Here is a 17,443-nt window from a genome sequence, read left to right on the forward strand (position 1 = left end):
TCCGGAACTTGGCAACGCGGTGAACCAATCGCGAGCTTCTGACGCAGCAGGGACGGGAGGGAGGGTATGCTATTAGCCAATCCAAGAAAAGAATCTTATCGGAGGCCAGTGATGATGCAACCAATGCACTGCACGCCAGCTAAGATGGGGGCGGGGGCTAGGATTGATTGGCAGAGCAGACTCCTATGGTTGAGGACGACATTCCTTGGGTCTCAGGTGCTGAGGGGAGGAGCTGAGCGGCTCGGGTGCGCTGGAAGTGGCCTCCATGACCTTCGAGGGCCAAGAAAGGAGCTAGGAGGCCGGCGGGAGTCCCGGAGGACCGGCCTTCCAGTCCCCATGAAGCAGGCGTTCTCGCTGCCAGGCCCGACAGCGTTCGCGTACCTGACCGCGGCTGGCAGCCAAATCCCCGGCGTCTGCGCTCGGGAACGAGAGTCCTTGGCCAGGACGTGCAGCTCCGGAGCCCTCGCGGGCGACCTTGACCATCCAGGTCGGCTGTTCCCCCTGAGGGAAATGTGGGTGGGCCTCCTGCCTGAGTGTCAGGCAAGGGACAGCCTGCTAAAAGTGGAGGAGTGACCAGGAATTCCCTTCGCAGCCCTTTTTTGAGGTTTTTTGGCTCCCCTTTCCTTACAGAGGAGGCCTGGTCTTCAAGGTCCTTCAGGATCTGGGCACAGCGTCCCTCTCCAGCTTTCCTCCCACGCACGCACTCAACCAGATCCCGCTGTCAGCAGCTGGCTGGTACCCCAACTGCCTCTTCTTTTAGTCGGGCTGTACCTCCCCACCTCCCGTCTTCACCTGGTGATCTTCAAGACCCAAAGTAAATGCCTCCTTCATAAAGACTTTCCTTAATCCTCATTCTGGTCAAGATCCGTCTCATTTCCTGTGCTTCTGTACCTTGTTGACAATATTACCATTTCAGAAAATGCCCTAGTTAAGAACCTAGCTCTAGAGCCAGACCACATAGGTTTAGATTCTGACTCTGTCATTTACTGACTTGGGCAGGTTTAGGCAAGTTACTTAACCTCTCTGTTCCTGCTCTGTAAAGTGGAGATAATAGTATTGTCCTCAGGGTTGTTGTGGGAATTATATGAGTTAATACATATAAAGTGTTTGGCTGCATATAGGAAATACTCCCTAAATGTTAGCTATTGTTGTCATTGCACATCTGCCACACCCCTGTAGACGGTAAGCTTCTTTGGGCTAGAGATCATACTCTATATAGTATCCCCCAGTTTTTTGCACTTAGTAAGTGTTCAGTAAATGGTGGAAGGAAGAATCTATTCCCTTGGTATTACAGAAGAAAACAATACCTCAGCCTCTGTTCACTGGATAATAGGACAAATCTCAAAATGAATTTTCCATTCAAAGTAATGAACACAAGCCAAGAAATCTCTGTGCAACACCAGCCAACCTTTGTATCGCCTGCTTTTTTCCAGAAGCTTTGCCTCTGCTTTTAAAGGTAAACTGCCCGTAGTGTTTCATTAACAATGCTTCCCTCTAAGATTCCAAGTTCAACACCAAAGGTGAAATGACAATGAACTTTTAGTGGTGCCAAAAGCAGAGGCAAAGGGCAACTGCCAAGACCGGTGTCCTATAGCCGAACCTCCGCAGAGTTTGAAAAGCATGAGTTTCACAGCATTGGCCAACAATATCATGGCCATTTCTTACGTCATTCCCTGGAGAAAAAAATCAACCCATGGCCACCTAAACATCAACTTAGCTAAGTCCAAATAAATATTTATTGGCAATCTAAGCAGCTCCATAACCAAGTCAACGCTTATAGGGGCAAAGAAAGTGGCATATGCAGTTTTTCTTCATGTCTTCATAATATCTGCTCCAAATTTTGGAAAGGAGCAAACAGTTAACTGGTGTAGCAAAGAGGCGAACTACATATTATGTGGGATCCAAGTCTCAAACTTTTTCCTTGGCCATCTTGGGTTCTTTTAGATTATGTTCAGTATCCTTCTGTCTTGAGTCCTGCAGGCTACCCCTCTACACAAAATGCCAATCTTGAAATAAACAAAATGCTTTCCAGGCCATTGCTAATTTTAACACTTTGACTTGGAATTGAGCAACACTGCCTCCCTGCTGAATGGATAGATCAAGCAAAAGACTCTAGAGGCGAACATTGCCCAGACAAGCAGGCAGCCAGGTAAAGTGAGTGTCCAGGGAGAAGGCAATAGGGCCAAAAGAAAGAAGGACTAGTATTCTTCCTGCCTTATGAGTTTGCTATGACGTCTACTCAAGCATCCTCACTACCATCTTCCTCCTGGGTGCTTTCCTTTTCCTTTTTTTCTTCAAAACAATTGGGAGGGAGGAACTTAGAACCCACACATCTGGGTTCCAATTATTCATCTGGAATAAATTTCTTTAGAACATACTCTCTGGGAAATCTGAAGCCTTCAGGGCTGAGCAGCGTGCCCCATAGCGTAATAGACAGGCCAGGCTGGGTCAGCCGTGGCCACTCCATGAACCTCTAAGCAAGTCCGCACTTGCTTGTTGTACTCAATCTTGCCCCTGATACCCAGGAGGTCTAAACTTAGGAACAAATCAGATAAGGGAGGAGTTTTTCCACACTTTGGACTTCAAGTGCAAAGTGCTTTGGAATAGTTACATTTAGGTGTATGCTGTTACTAAGGGTAGGATATTATTTAGAAGCTGACTTGTGTGCTGAACAAGCATTTCTTTAAGAACCAAAGCTGCAAGAGGAGATCTGTTCAAGTATCGCTGTGTGGCTAGGACACCTGGGTGGCTCTCCATTAAGCATCCAACTTCGGCTCAGGTCATGATCTCACGGTTTGTGAGCTCGATCACAGCATCAGGCTCTGCACTGGCAGTGTGGAGTCTGCTTGGGATTCTCTTTCCCTTTCTCTCTTTGCCCCTCCCCATCTTGTGCGTTCGCATTCTCTCTCTCTCTCTCTCTCTCTCTCTGTCTCTGTCTCTCTCTCTCAAAATAAATAAACTTGAAAAAAAGCCACTGTGTGGCTAAATAGTGAGCAATAAGATAAGCTTAGAGACCCTAAGGCTGTGCTGTTCTCTCACTGTATTGAGTTCACTGTTGTTAAGGAAAGTGATTGCTTATCAACCTCTTCCTTCAAATTAGCTGACTTGTTTCCTGGGCATGACTTAGTGGAACTATCATCTACTTTTGCTTCTCATCCCTCATTTCTCTCCTCCCTCCCATATGTATGACTCCTCTCCCCACCAGCATACAAGGATTGGACCAAGTGAAGTTCTGTTGTTGCTTCCTAATTCATAGAAGGGTATGTCCAGTAAGGCCTGAGGGTCTAATATTAGCATCTGAACCAGGCACCTCCATGAGCAGAACTTTTTTTAAAGCTGCTGAGATTTGTATAACAGAGATATCAATAGGGTGACAACTATTGATGATTTTATCCACTTGGTGAACATAATTAAATTCCAGGCCACAATGTAGAAATTGTTGTGCTATATAGTTTTTGTACTTAAGAAGCAGTATAGCATATGGTTAAAAGCATGGCCTCTGGAACTAGATTTCCTCTGTATGCCTCAGCTTCCTCATTTGTAACATGGAGATAATAATAGTTCTACCTCACAAGGTGAAGATTAGATGATTTAATGTAATTAAATGAATTTAAAACACTGACATGTGCAAGACACTCAGTAAGTACTCAGTATGTTCGCTCTCACCATCATCATCGTCACAGATGTTGTTTACAAGCGCTTGTCTTTGAGATTTGAATGAGGAGCTGCATAGTAGAACAATGCATAGGCTTTGCACCCACAATCAAAATCTAATTTTGCCTCTTAATAGTTTTGAAACTTGGGAGTAAATCTCTTAACATAGCTGAGTGTAAATTGGGACGAAAAGATTTTTGCTTAGTGTTGAAACACACACACTTTTAACACAGTTGTAGAAGTTGTTGTTGTTGTTGTTATATAGTTATACTTTGGTCCCTGTGTAGCTGTAGGGTAATGGTTAGACTAACTCTGAAATCTCTCTGCCCTGGCCTCTTGCAGGCATACACTCTGAAATTTTTTAAAGATGGAAAAGAAAGCAGAGAACACAAGTTTTTAAATATTTAGAGTCCTCCAAAAAGTCTCTGTAGATATCTGTAAAATCTCAAAGCAACTTAAACGTAACAAGACAGCATACTTAATATTTAATTAAAATATAACAATGTTAATAATAACTCTTTGTGTTTCCATATTATCTCTTTCTGAAGAATACGAAGTGTCTTAGAAACACTATTCCACTATTCCCTCTACATTTCAAGGTGACTATTGTCTCCTGTCAAAAAACACAAAGGAAATGGATAGACTTAGCAAAAAGCAAATGAAGACACTTCAAATAACAGAAGAGTGGGAAGACTGTAGACTTTAAGTCATAAGAAAATTTCCTCTTCTTGTCCTGTTTCTCCCTAAATGCATGACAAATACAGCCTCTTACTTCTAGAGAAGGTCTTAAGCTTCCCTCTCCCTAACCCCTCACCCAGGTTGGGATATCCTTTTTTTAAATTTTTTGTTTTTTAGCATTTATTCATTTTTGAAAGAGAGGGAGCATGAGCAGGGGCGGGGCAAAGAGAGAGCAGGAGACACAGGATACGAAGCAGGCTCCAGACTCTGAGCTGTCAGCACAGAGCCCGACGCAGGGCTTGAACCCACAAGACCAAGAGATCATGACCTGAGCTGAAGTTGGACGCCCAACCGACTGAGCCACCCAGGAGCCCCCCCTTTTCTTTTTTAAATTGGGTCGTGTTCAAACGTCCTATGCTTGATACAAGATGAAGGTAGATGAAGAGATAATGAAGGAAACATTAAATGGGCCTTCCAAGAACATATTTCTTTTTAAACAATTCCTAAAGAGATAGTCAAAAGCAGTGTAATGTACTGTCCTAATCTATTCCACACAGCTAGTGTGAGGTATATAGAAGCGTATTGCTGACATTTCAACATCCAGCAGTAGAGGGCAGCACTGCCTTTCTTTTGCAAAAGGCTGAGTGCTCATAAGAAGGAAAATAAAAGACACTCTTGACTACAGTGTCTGTGTGTTTACTTTTACCTAATACTTTAGAGGAAAAAAAAATTAGAGTCTTTTTCTTATTGTTTAGGTGATTAGGTAGAAAGAACGTCAGAGCCTGTATTGCCTTGAAGTAACTGGTGAAAAACATAGAGTATGCTCAGGATATGGGTTCTGCCTAGGAAAGATAAACAGTAGCTTGACCCTGTGCAATCAGATAGGGTTATTGTATGAACAGACCTAATTCTCCTGCACTTTCTGGATAGAAATCAATCTGAACTAGCAGGATGTGGTTTTAAAAATGTGTGTAACTCATATGGGCTTAGCCCTGATAACTGCTTTTGAATCCTAATTCACTGACTTTATTCTGCTGTCTGAGTTAGCTTTCCTCTCTGTCACACTTGGATCAGATCAGACCTACCTCAGTTATACCACTTGTATTATGACCTTAAAGAATGATGTCAGACATGATGGTAAGGAATGTCTTTCATGAGACTGTAGCTGTCTAAGGGACTATGTATATCTGGCGGGGAAACTGAAAGCTTGTATCTGGTCCTCATTCTATTGGACTGTGATTTGAGTTTCTCTATCCTGTAAGTAGCAAGAAAAAAAACGTATTTTGTACTAAAAGTTACTTCACACTCCTTGGCAGGATGACAGGGGAGAGAATAATCTTTAATTTCAGCAAATATATAACCGTAGTGTCCATAGCACATTTGGATTCTGCTCTAACCCTCAAAACGTTTTTGGCAGCAAATCTTTGGTGCCAATTTAAATAAATTCTGCCAGGAGTAAGAGCTGGAAGACGGGGTCTAGTTCCCAGCTCCCTGTGTGAACTTGGAAAAATTACAACCTCTGAGCCTTTGTTTCCTCATCTGTTAAACAGAGATAATGTCTTCTAGATCTAGCAGTAAAAGGGTCAATTTAGAAAGTACATATTAAAGCCCTTTGAAAGGCATTTAAGTACCTAACGAATATTTCTATAACTGTAGCCCAAAGAGATTCCTGCCTTTTCTAAAAATAAGACTGTGTGTCTTTTCTCCTCATGTGGTATCATTATATTACCTGAGATGGTTCATCTTCATGGGTACTTAACTTTCTCCTCCAACTCAATTGCTTGTTAGTTCCTTGAGAACTGAAACTATCAACTATACTTCCTGGTATCCTCTATAAGAATATATTTAGTACATAATAGGTACTCAAATAAGTGTTGCTTGATGAAAAACAAAAACTAAAAGGCAGAATTGACTTTTTATTTAATTGTGGTAAAAAGAAAAAACATAACATTTACTATCAACCATTTTTAAATGTATGTATAGTACAATGGTGTTAACTGTTTGCACATTGTTGAGCAACAGATTTCTCGAACTTTTTCATCCAGAATTCTTCAAAACTATCTTCCACATCTCATGGTGTCCAAAGTGCTTCTTTATTGATTGACTGGACAAAAACAGGAAACTGATGTAGGACTATGGCCCTGTGGCTAGGGATGTGTGGAACAAGGAAAGCAAAAGATGTCCACTCTTTTGAATCTTTCCTGCCCTCATAGAGATTCTGTCCTAGTGGCTCTCTAGCCCACAGATGAGTCATTTTCTATAAACTTGGGAACATATGCCAGAAAGGATAGTGCCTCTATAAAGTACATTCACAAGTCATTTGCATCTAACATATAATTAAACATTTATATGAAGGAAACTATTACATTAAAATATAAACGCTTGCCAATTGATTTTCAGAATCTTGACTTCTATTAATTACTGAAAATAAAGTACTATTTTAAATCATTAATGGTATCACAGTAGCATTTTTATTTAGCTAGTATGGGTGAGGACTGGCATATTGAGGGAAACTGTCCTCCCCAAAGACCCTGCTTTGGCTATAGATATGTGTGCTTCTAGGACTCTTTCAGGGTAGCATGTGCTTTTAGAAACTGCATCTTTTCAAGCACAGAGCTTCATCATAAGTAACTGTTAATTATCTTGTCACATTCATTTAAGATAAAAAAAATTTGGCTTTTTCTTTTGCACCAAGTGAAAACAAAAATAAACTCTAGATGGATTTAAGATTTAAATATTTTAGGGATGCCTGGGTGATCAGTCAGCTAAGCATCCAACTTTGGCTCAGGTCATGATCTCACGGTTCATGGGTTCTGCATCATGCTCTGTGCTGACAGCTCAGAGCCTGGAGCCTGTTTCAGATTCAGAGCTCACACTCTGTCTCTGTCTCTGTCTCTGTCTCTGTCTCTGTCTCTGTCTCAAAAATAAACATTAAAATTTTTTTTAAAAAAGATTTAAATATTTTAAACTACTAGCAAAATATGGAAACTAAAGGAGATTTTTATTTTTTTAAGTTTATTTTTGCGAGAGAGACAGAGCGAGTGGGGTAGGGGCAGAGAGAGAGAGAATCCCAAGCAGGCTCTGTGCTGACAGCAAGGAGCCCAACACAGGTCTCAAACCCACGACTGTGAGACTGTGACCTGAGATGAAACCAAGAGTTGGACGCTTAACTGATTGAGCCACCCAAGTGCCCCAGAAAATAAAGGAGATTTTTAAAAACAGAATTAGAGTAGAAGAGACTTTCCCAATCATGACACAATCTCAGAAGCCATAAAGAAAAACAAAGCTGACTTTGTATGGTGATGGACACCATAAACAGAAATATGATGACTTGGAAAAAATATTTGGAGCGTGCTTATCAGTCATATCTATTATATGCTCAGAGCTTCATTGTACCAATAGAAAAATGAATTAAGGATATAAAAAATGAATCAAGAAAGAATAAATACAAATGGCAAACAAACATAACCCAAATCATCCTTACTATTAAATTGAAACCATACCAATTTACCCATTTTTGTCCACCGGACTGACAAAAATTTTTACATATTGATAAATGACATTGTTGAGAGTACAGGAGAGAAGGCACTTTCATGCACTATTGGTAAGGATGTTGATTCATGAAAGTTTTTCTCAGAGTGCATTTTGGCAATATTGGTGAAAATTAAAATAGGCATACCATTTTACCAAGCAATTTCTCCTCTAGGGATCTATCCTAAAGACACTTATACGTATAAGTTTGACAAGATAGGTAGGTACAGAGGTGTATACAGCTGTGCATTGCAGTGTTGCTTTAATAGAAAAATAGTGAACAGTGACACTTTCCAACAAATGTATCATTTTATAATGTAAAAAATCAAGTTTTTATTGAAAAAAATAACATATCTGAAAGAGATTTCACAAGAATACAGAGACGTTAATGGAGTTAGAATGTATTATGCTAAGCGAAATAAGTCAATCACAGAGACAAATATATGATTTCACTCATGTGGAATTTGAGAAACAAAACCTGAACATATGGGAAGAGGAAGGAAAAACAGAAGAACGAGAAACAAATCACAAGAGACTCTTAACCAGAGAGAACAAACTGTGGGTTGACAGAGGGAGGTAAGTGGGAGATGGGTGATGGGTATTAAGGAGGGTACTTGTGACGAGCACTGGGTGTTGTATATAAGTCATGAGACACTGAATTCTACTTCTGAAACAATTTCACTGTATGTTATCTAGCTAAAGTATAAAAATAAATGAATTTTTTAAATGTTTATTTATTCTTGAGAGACAGAGCATGAGCAGGGGAGGGGCAGAGCGAGAGAGGGACACAGAATCCAAAGCTCACTCTCTGTCTCTCTCTCTCCTTCAGAAATAAAGCTCACGACCTGTGAGATCATGACCTGAGCTGAAGTCGGATGCTTAGCCAACTGAGCCACCCAGGTGCCCCTAAATAAATTATTTTTTAAAAAAGATAGTCTCTAACAATAAATAAGTAGAACCGGAAAAAAATAGTTCTCCAAAGCACGACAGATACAGTCAGTTAAAACTTCAGAAGTTATGAGAAACTACTTTTAATAAAGAATAATGTGGTGGTTTAGAGCTAACCTGGAAATCAAGAGAACTATTAAAAATCACTTGTTGATAAAATAGTGATTTTTAAAAATGTAAATCCCAGACTCTATATCCCAGGATGTAAATAAAACAGTTCCCGACAATAAATATTGGCTGAATGAATGAATGAAAATAATACTTCCATGAGGGTTGTCATAAGACTTGATGCAAGATTGCCTAAGGATTAGTACTTGATACATAACAAGTGTTTAGTAGGTACTAGTTCACTACTTTCCTGGAGGCCAGTTTGAGCTTCATACCTGCCTGGCACATCACAGGGGGTTGTTTATTTAAAACCCTGCATATAGTGCTTACTATATGCCAGGTACTGTCCTAAGTGCTTTACAAACGTAACACTAACAAACACTAACAAATTGCAGTAAAAGCTGAAGTAGCTAGTCTTATTATCCCACTTAACAGGTGAGGCAATTGAAGCAAAAAGCAATTGAGCAATTTGCCCAAGCTAGCACAGCTACACAATGGTGGGGATGTGAATACATACAGTCTAGCTTTAGGGCCCCTGCTCCACTGTGCCATGTTGCCAGTCACGTGATAAAAATTTATCCAATGAAAGAATCAATGAGATGTTATGCTTATTAGAAATTACATTGTGCTTTTATTCTAGAGAATATGTTATGTTAAATCATACCTGAAAATTAATCCTGCAGTATCCCTTTGAGGTAGAGCATATTTTTTAAATGTTTAAAATGTATTACTGGGGCACCCGGGTGACTCAGTTGGTTAGGCATCTGATTCTTGATTTTGACTCAGGTTATGATCTCATGGTTGGTGAGATTGAGCCCTGCATTGGGCTCTGCGCTGACAGCATGGAACCCACTTGGGATTCTCTCTCTCCCTCTCTATCTCTGCCCCTCCCCCACTAGCTCTCACATGTGCTCCCTCTCTCTCTCTCTCTCAAATAAAACTAAGATAAAATTTAATTTAATTTAATTTAAAAATGTATTACTAGTTCTTGAATTGTGTTTTAAAAGACCACAGGCAGTCCTTGTTCCTTCGAGGAAGTCACTATATTTGTTTTCTGACATCATAAACTTTCCATACAACAGTTCCAAGTTCTAAACAGAAAGACATCTGCTCTAGAAATGGAAGAGGCATAAGGGCTTACAGAGAAGAATTACATAACAAGATCAAAATTATTTAGAGGGGAAAGATAGTGTGTGTGAGTTTTAATCTTCCATGTGGCTAACGCAATGGACCTATAGACTTCTTGAGAGTTTTGGTTTTTTTTTTTAGTTTTAACCTTAATTTAACTTCAAATCATAACATAATACTACCTTTTCTTTTTCATGATTTATTCATTCATGCATTTAATTCATTCAATTAATAATTATTGACCATCTACTATCCGCCAGGCATTGCACTAGGTGTTAAGGATAACATGGTGAACAAAAAGGCTAAGTCCTTGTCCTCATGGCTTCTCTAATCTGATGGAGAAGACACATAATAACACTGCATAAATGAAATTATGAACATCACAGCCTTGGTAAGTGCTATGTAGCTTTGTGGAAAAGGGACATGAAAGTATATAATAGGGGGAATGAATGTAGTTGAGGCTGATTCTCCCCCTCTCAGAACATTCCCTCCAGCATGGATAGAATCCGTCTTCTAATTCCTGCCCCAGCAGCACCTCTTAGATCCTACAACTTGCACATATTAAGCTTACATTTCTGGAATCCATTTAGGCAGCCAATGTATTCAAGAAAAAATGGCCCATTAAAAATAATATCTTTAATTTATTATTTTCTTATTGCTTCTAGTCCTTTTTTTCCAAAAGACAAAAACACCAAAACATCAATTGAAAAATCTAATTTCCATTAGTAATATATATGTGTGTGTGTGTGTGTATACACACACACACACACACACACACATATGTTTTAATTTAAAGATCTAATTGGTTTTATTAAATGATTTACGAATGTGCCCCTGTTTAGGGCTTGGGATTCTAGGATGTAGGAGAAGGGATCCTTTGCCCTCCATCCTTGCCCACCCTGCATTCCTTCTCCTTACACTCTTTTCTTTGTTGTGTCATGTGTTCATTGTTTTGATGACACCCCATGTCTGCTATTGGATTGGGTTCCCCATTGTATTCAGCTCATTACCTTTTATCTAGGTGTTTACTAATCAGAGTGTGGTCCTGGACCACATCTGCATCAGCATCACCTAGCTAGATGCTTGTTAGAAATGCAAAATCTCAGCTCCCCACCCCCAGGCCTACTAAGTCAGCATTTGCACATTGAGAAGATCCTCAGATTTTTTTCTGAGCACATTAAAATTGAGAAGCATCATTTTACCCCCATCAGCTTCCAGGAATGTAAAATGGACAAGGTCATTCCTGCCCAGCCCACCTTGCTCACAGCTTTGAATTGAAGATGCTCTGAGATTTAAAACAATAATAACAAAAGGCATTTTCAGGAGATAAAAATGCAATACAACTATTAAACATCAGATTTAATGTTATTTATTTTCACCTAGATAACTTGATTTACTAAAGCTGTTTTCAGAGGTAAACAAAGATTACTCCTATTTGACTGACTCTGTTTCTGTAATAATTGGTTGTTCTATCTTAAAATACCCTAGAGTTCTGTTTTATTTTGTTTAATGTATAGGTCAACAATTCTTTCATCCTTACTGCATATGAGAATTTTCAGATTTTTTTCTGAAAATCTAAATCCCGAGTCCTACTCCCAAAGATTCTGATTCAGTGTGTCTAGAGTGCTGCTTGGGCTTATGTAATTTGTTTTAAATGTTTATTTATTTTTGAGGGGGGGGAGGAGCAGAGAGAGAGGGAGGTGGAGGACCCGAAGCAGGCTCTGAGCTGACAGCAGAGCCCAATGTGGGGCTCAAACCCACGAACTGTGAGATCATGACCTGAGCCGAAGTCAGACACTTAGCCAAATGAGCCACCCAGGTGCCCTAACTTTTTAAAGTTCCCTAGGTAAATCTAATGTACTGGTAGGGTTAAGAATCATTGATGGAAAAAAATAAGAGATGAGGAGAGTTAGATATAGGGTATAATAAACACATGTAAAAATAGCTGTAGTTCTGTTTTCAGGAATCCATTCTACCAGAATATGTATACAAAGATGTATGTGCACAAAGGCTCATTGCGGCATTATTTGTAAGAGCAAACATGTTGGAGACAATTTTAGTGTCCGCCAATTAGTGAATGATCACATAAGCAGGGCACATCCATATAATGCAATACTGTGCCAACGAATAAAGCAAATGAGGAAGACTTATATCTACTGCCATGAGAATATCTCCAAGGTATGTATTGTTAAATTCTTTAAAGTTACCTAACAACATGTGATATATGATCTCATTTATCTGAAAAGATAAGTGTGCATATATACATCCGTGGGTATGTAAATGTTTAGAAAGATCACTGAGGGATACTTACCAAACTGTTGACAGTGGTTACCTTTGGGAAGAAGAATGGGTGGGTAAGGGGCTTTTCACTGTGTAAGCTTCCAAATATTTTACAAGAATGTATCCATGCGCTACTTGTGTAAGTATTCAAAATACATTCCAGGGCTGCTGGCTGTCATACCATTTGTAATCCTGGATAATAGACTATTTAAACTAATTATTATTTTAATATTATAATCTTGAATGCATAATTTTATAATAAATATTATAGTGGCTGACAAAAATAAAACATATCTATAATACCTACACAAAACAAAAACTGCTAGGGCACCTGGCATTTTTGTTATTCAACCTGTCACTTCTCGACTCCGGGATTACTGGAATTATGTTGTTCTGACTTCTCTAGATACCATCCAATCCAATGATATACTTGGCATTGACACTAACAACCTCTCTAGTTCCTTGGATAACTCACCCATGTAAGTAGATCCTACTTCTAGAAGAGTCTATATTAGCACTATGTAAATTCTCCCTTGTCCAGCTCTAGAAGTCACTAAGGACAGAAGGGCTCTACAACTGAGCCTTGCTGAGAGCCAGGTCTCCTCCATTTTAGGTAATTGCAAAAAGCATGCCGATTAAGCCTTTGTAGGAGGGATGTGCATCCTGTCTAGGGAAAAATTCTCAAGAGTCGGCTGGGATAGCTCTTCCTCTTTGAAATGGTGAGTAGGCACTGGAAGTGTATAATGAGAGAAATTACTTATGAATCTGTCCCTCTCAGCCCCAGGCCACTTTCTCTGAGAAAGACTCAAGGATCTTACCCTAATAGCATTGGAATAAAGTCAGTGCAGAGGCCGACCGACACAGAGCAAGGCTTCCAGCCCACAGGGGGGCCCTGCTGACAGCTCGTTAGAAACTGTCTCTCTCCTGAACCCCCTTTCATTTCTTCAAGTTACAAATCCTGACAGACTTTGATGGGAAAAGCAAGGCGGTAAGATCCCCTGTGGCAAGCAAGTCCCTGCTCATCTATCTGTGTTTGACAGATAAGGAGAGTAGATGTCATCTACAAAACGTTTTGCTCACCTGAGCCAAGTGAGCCAGGACGGCCGTGCCGCCCTTTGCAGGGCCCTCCCTCAAGAGTGATCCAGACAAGACCCACCGACCACAACTGAGATTTCTCTCAAAAGAAAATCATTGTAACCAGACAGCTCCTGGAAACTGAATGCCCACTCTAGTCCTCAGAAAAGTGCATAACACTTAATAACTCCAAGGAAGTTATGCTTTGATTAGCAAAAACCTTTTCCGAGTTACACCCTCCTCTTGGTCTTTGAGGGCTGGTGACCAGTTAAGATCTGAGAAGTCTGTCTGAGATTCTGAGCAGAGTGTCTGGGCCTCCAACTTTGCCAAATTACTGGGAAAGGGAGTGTGATAAAAGGAAACGAAACGCCACTGTGCTCCAGACTTCAGAGACTGAACACGCTGGTATCTCAAGGTCTCTTCAACCGTCTGTCAGTGGCTCTCCCACTTTAACACGCCTTGGAAAAATCTGTGACGTTCATTTAAAATGCAGATCTTGATTCAGTAGGTCTGGAGTGAGTGGGTCCAAGGAATCTGCATTTTAACAAACTCTCTAGGTGATTCTGGATGCAGGTGATCCTGGGGCCCCACTTTGAGAAGCACTGCTGCTCCCTGTTGCTACCTGCACCAGCACCTCCAGCAAGGGCTCCTAAGGGTGTTCCCAGCACTTTTTGCGGGGGAGTTCCTCTCCCCCTTGGCCAACAGTCCCAGAGCCGGTTCTCAGCAGCCATTTCAATTGGAAGTGGAGCCAGCTGTCTCCAGGATTCTTCTTCAGGTAACAGTAGTCCTCAGAGGCCACTCCCTGCAGAGAGACATCTCCCAGAGACCAGCCATTCAGAGCCCCTAGAAGACAACTCCCAACAAAGACTTGAAACAAAGAGCCCCCTGCTCTTATGCCACAAGGCATAAGGGTTGATTTTAACCAGTTGATTTTTATTAGATCACAAGTTCTTAAACTTCAGCGTGCATCAGAATCACCAGGGCAGCTTGGTTCAAGTCCATGGACCCAGGCCCCATCCCAGAACCACCCACAGGATAGAGCTGATTGATCAGTAGTTTAACGAGCTACCAGTAGATGCAGATACTCACCAGAGTTTGAGAACCATCATTTAGAACAAAGGCCTCGTAAAACTCCAACCATTGTACTGCAAAACTTGAGAAATATTATTACCACTGAACACAATTGGTTTTCCTTCCTCACTCTCTCAATGTCCCTAATAATTTTCTATCCAAGAAGTCAAATACTTTCCTAGAGGAAAATAGCTGCTAGACATTCTGACTTGCTAAGTGCCAATATGCTGCGGTTTGAGAACATCTATACTCAAAAATCTAAACTTTTAAAACTAATTAGAGATTATTTTTATCATTACAAAAAATATAGTAATAATAACTTTTATTAAGTTCTTATTATGTGCCACGTACTGCTCTAAGTATTTCTAAGTGTTAAAATAACCAGTATTTATTGAGCACTTGCTTTGTAACAAAAAACATTATTTCATTTAGTCTGTCATTTCACCTAAGCATTTTTTTAAAAAATTTTTAATGTTTGTTTATTTTTGAGAGAGAGAGACAGAGACAGAGCATCAGCAGGGGAGGAGCAGAGAGAGAGGGAGACACAGAATCCGAAGCAAGGTCCAGGCTCTGAGCTGTTAGCACAGAGCCCAATGTGGGGCTCGAACTCATGAACTGTGAGATAGTGACCTGAGCTAAAGTTGGATGCTCAACCGACAAAGCCACACAGGTGCCCCACACCTAAGCATTTTAGATGGGGTGACAGATGAGGAAACTGAGACACACACAAACTAATTTACTTGCCAAACATTGCACAACTGTTAAGCAGTAGGGCTATGTTTGAATCCAGAGACCAATTTTCAACCATTATTTCTTGCTGATATTATCATAGCAATCATAACAGTGCTTTATTCAACAAGTATCTATCATAATGCTATTGAGTGCCAGGATTGGGGGTTATATATTATATTCTAAGTATACAGTGACAAACAAGACAAACACAGCCCTTGCTTTCACTGTGTGCATGATCTGTTGAACAATCTGAATGTGTCAACAAGTTATTCAGTACAGCATGAGGAGTGCGGTACCAGGAAATCACTGGGTTGGGTGATAAGACACAGCCTAGACCAGGAGGATTAAGGAGGGTTTCTCGCAAAAAGTGAGGCATGAGTGAAGATCTAAAGAATGATGAATTAGCCAAGAGAAGAGGAGAGAGGAGAGCTGGGGCTGAGGAGACAGTAGTTATAAAGGCCCAGGGTTAAGAGAACACATACTATGGTGAGTCTAGGAAATGAAAAGTGATTGGTACAATTGGAGCAGGGAGGGAAGAGGGCAATGTGTGAACAGTGAGACTGGAGAGAGAAACCAGAACTAGATTTTGAGGTGCCATGTAAAGCATGTTAAAGGATGTTAGTGTGTGGGAAATGGAGATCCATTGAAAGGTGTCAGTCAGAGCACATAGCTGAAGGGTGAGGTGTGGCCTGATTTGTTGATGTGCATGTCACAGGGAGATACTATCACCCAGGGAAGGGGGAAGACCAGGGCCTTGGGACCACCAACATTCCAGGGCTGGAAAGAGGAGGAAGAGCCCCCAGAAGAGACTCAGGAGATGTAAGAGGAAGACAATGAGAGGTGACTCAATTTACCCAAGATCACAAAGCTAGTAAGTGGCAAACTCAGAATTCAAAACGTCTCTATCTTTCTAAAGCCATGTTCTTGACCCCTACATCTCTTAAATATTGTTTTCCCTTACTACTTAAAATTATGGTTGATATAAAAACTTTATTTAGGGGCACCTGGGTGGCTCAGTCAGTTGAGAGTACAACTCGATTTCAGCTGAGGTCATGATCTCACAGTAGTGGGATGGAGCCCCTCTGGGTGCAGAGCCTGCTTGCGATTCTCTCTCTCCCTCTCTCTCTGCCTCTCCCCCACTCGCACTCTCGTGCTCTCTCTCTCTCAAAAAAAAAAAAAATCCTAAAAAAATCTTATTTATACGTATTTTTCCAGTAGCTCATTCATTTAAAAACAAAACAAAACAAAACAAAACAAAACAAAAACTTGTCAAGGAATCAGTTCAGTGGATCCTTGAATTGCATTCAGGAAGCAAACTCATGAAACAGGCTTCTAGTTGCCCCCTCGTCTCTCTGCTGTGTGCCCCGCCGTATCTCTGGCTTGGATATGCTTTTGTTCTGCTTAAGAATGTCTTCTAGGGCATAGCCATGTACAGCCTGTGGGCAAATGCTTAGGTTTTCTCTTCAGAGGTCCTTCCATGTGCTATCAGGGCACCGGTACAAATCCAGGAACCACTCTGAGTATCTATAATTCTCCAGGGGGCAAACCAAACATAGTAATAATCTAGTTCTCTACAACATGTGTGTCTTCTCCAAAAGACAGATTAATGAAAACTCTGGCCGCTTTTGTTAACTGTTTATTATTTTACTAAAGCAATAGATGTTCATGCTAAGAAAACTATATATATATATATATATATATATATATATATATATATATATATACATATAAAATGTACAAGAGCTCAGAAGTTATAAAAATCCTTTTTTAAGGAAAGAATTTAAAAGATATTTTAATGGTGTCACTTAATTTAACAAACATTCTTCTGTGTCTATTACATGCAAAACACGATACTAACCACTGGGATAGGCCAGGGGCACAAGGAAAGCTAAATAACACAATTCAATATGGCAGTGGAAGGAAGAGCTTCATCTGTGGGTCATGTATAATATCTTTTTTTTTTTTTTTAGCTTAACAAAAAAAATTTTATTGGCTCATGTAACTGGACAATTAATTGGAATGCTGGCTTTAGACATGCTTCAGCTCAAGGAGTATGGTCTCAGGGCTTAGGCTTTCTCTTCATCTTAACACTGCTTTTCTTTCTGTTGGCTTTGCTCTAGGGTAGGCTTTCCTCACATGGCATCCCTAGGTTTGTTTCATCTTCATAATTAGCAATCCTAGAGAAGAGAGCTGGTACCTTCCCCCACCCACACACACTTCCACCTAGATCAGTCCTGGG

At 40.4% G+C, this 17,443-nt stretch overlaps 1 protein-coding gene and 1 long non-coding RNA gene across 6 annotated transcripts; both read left to right on the forward strand.

Annotated features, from left to right (window-relative positions):
• Positions 1-66: 66 nt before the first annotated feature.
• LOC123380875 lies at positions 67-852 on the forward strand. The gene is made up of 2 exons (XM_045040541.1): positions 67-487; positions 631-852. The coding sequence occupies exons 1-2, from the start codon at positions 67-69 to the stop codon at positions 816-818; spliced, it is 609 nt and encodes a 202-aa protein (XP_044896476.1). The 3' UTR covers positions 819-852.
• A 3,753-nt stretch (positions 853-4,605) lies between these two features.
• On the forward strand, positions 4,606-16,075 carry LOC111557113. Of its 5 annotated transcripts, none has more exons than XR_006587215.1 (5): positions 4,606-5,589; positions 10,308-10,438; positions 12,011-12,225; positions 12,734-12,806; positions 12,941-14,176. It is a non-coding gene; the product is annotated as an uncharacterized LOC111557113 (long non-coding RNA). The 5 variants fall into 5 exon arrangements; XR_006587216.1 differs by lacking the exon at positions 4,606-5,589 and adding an exon at positions 15,920-16,075 and having other exon boundaries at positions 9,821-10,438; XR_006587217.1 differs by lacking the exon at positions 4,606-5,589 and having other exon boundaries at positions 9,821-10,438; positions 12,941-13,046; positions 13,368-14,176.
• Positions 16,076-17,443: the final 1,368 nt, after the last annotated feature.

This window comes from Felis catus, chromosome D2 (genome assembly GCF_018350175.1).
Source record: "Felis catus isolate Fca126 chromosome D2, F.catus_Fca126_mat1.0, whole genome shotgun sequence".
NCBI classification, from domain to species: Eukaryota; Metazoa; Chordata; class Mammalia; order Carnivora; family Felidae; genus Felis; species Felis catus.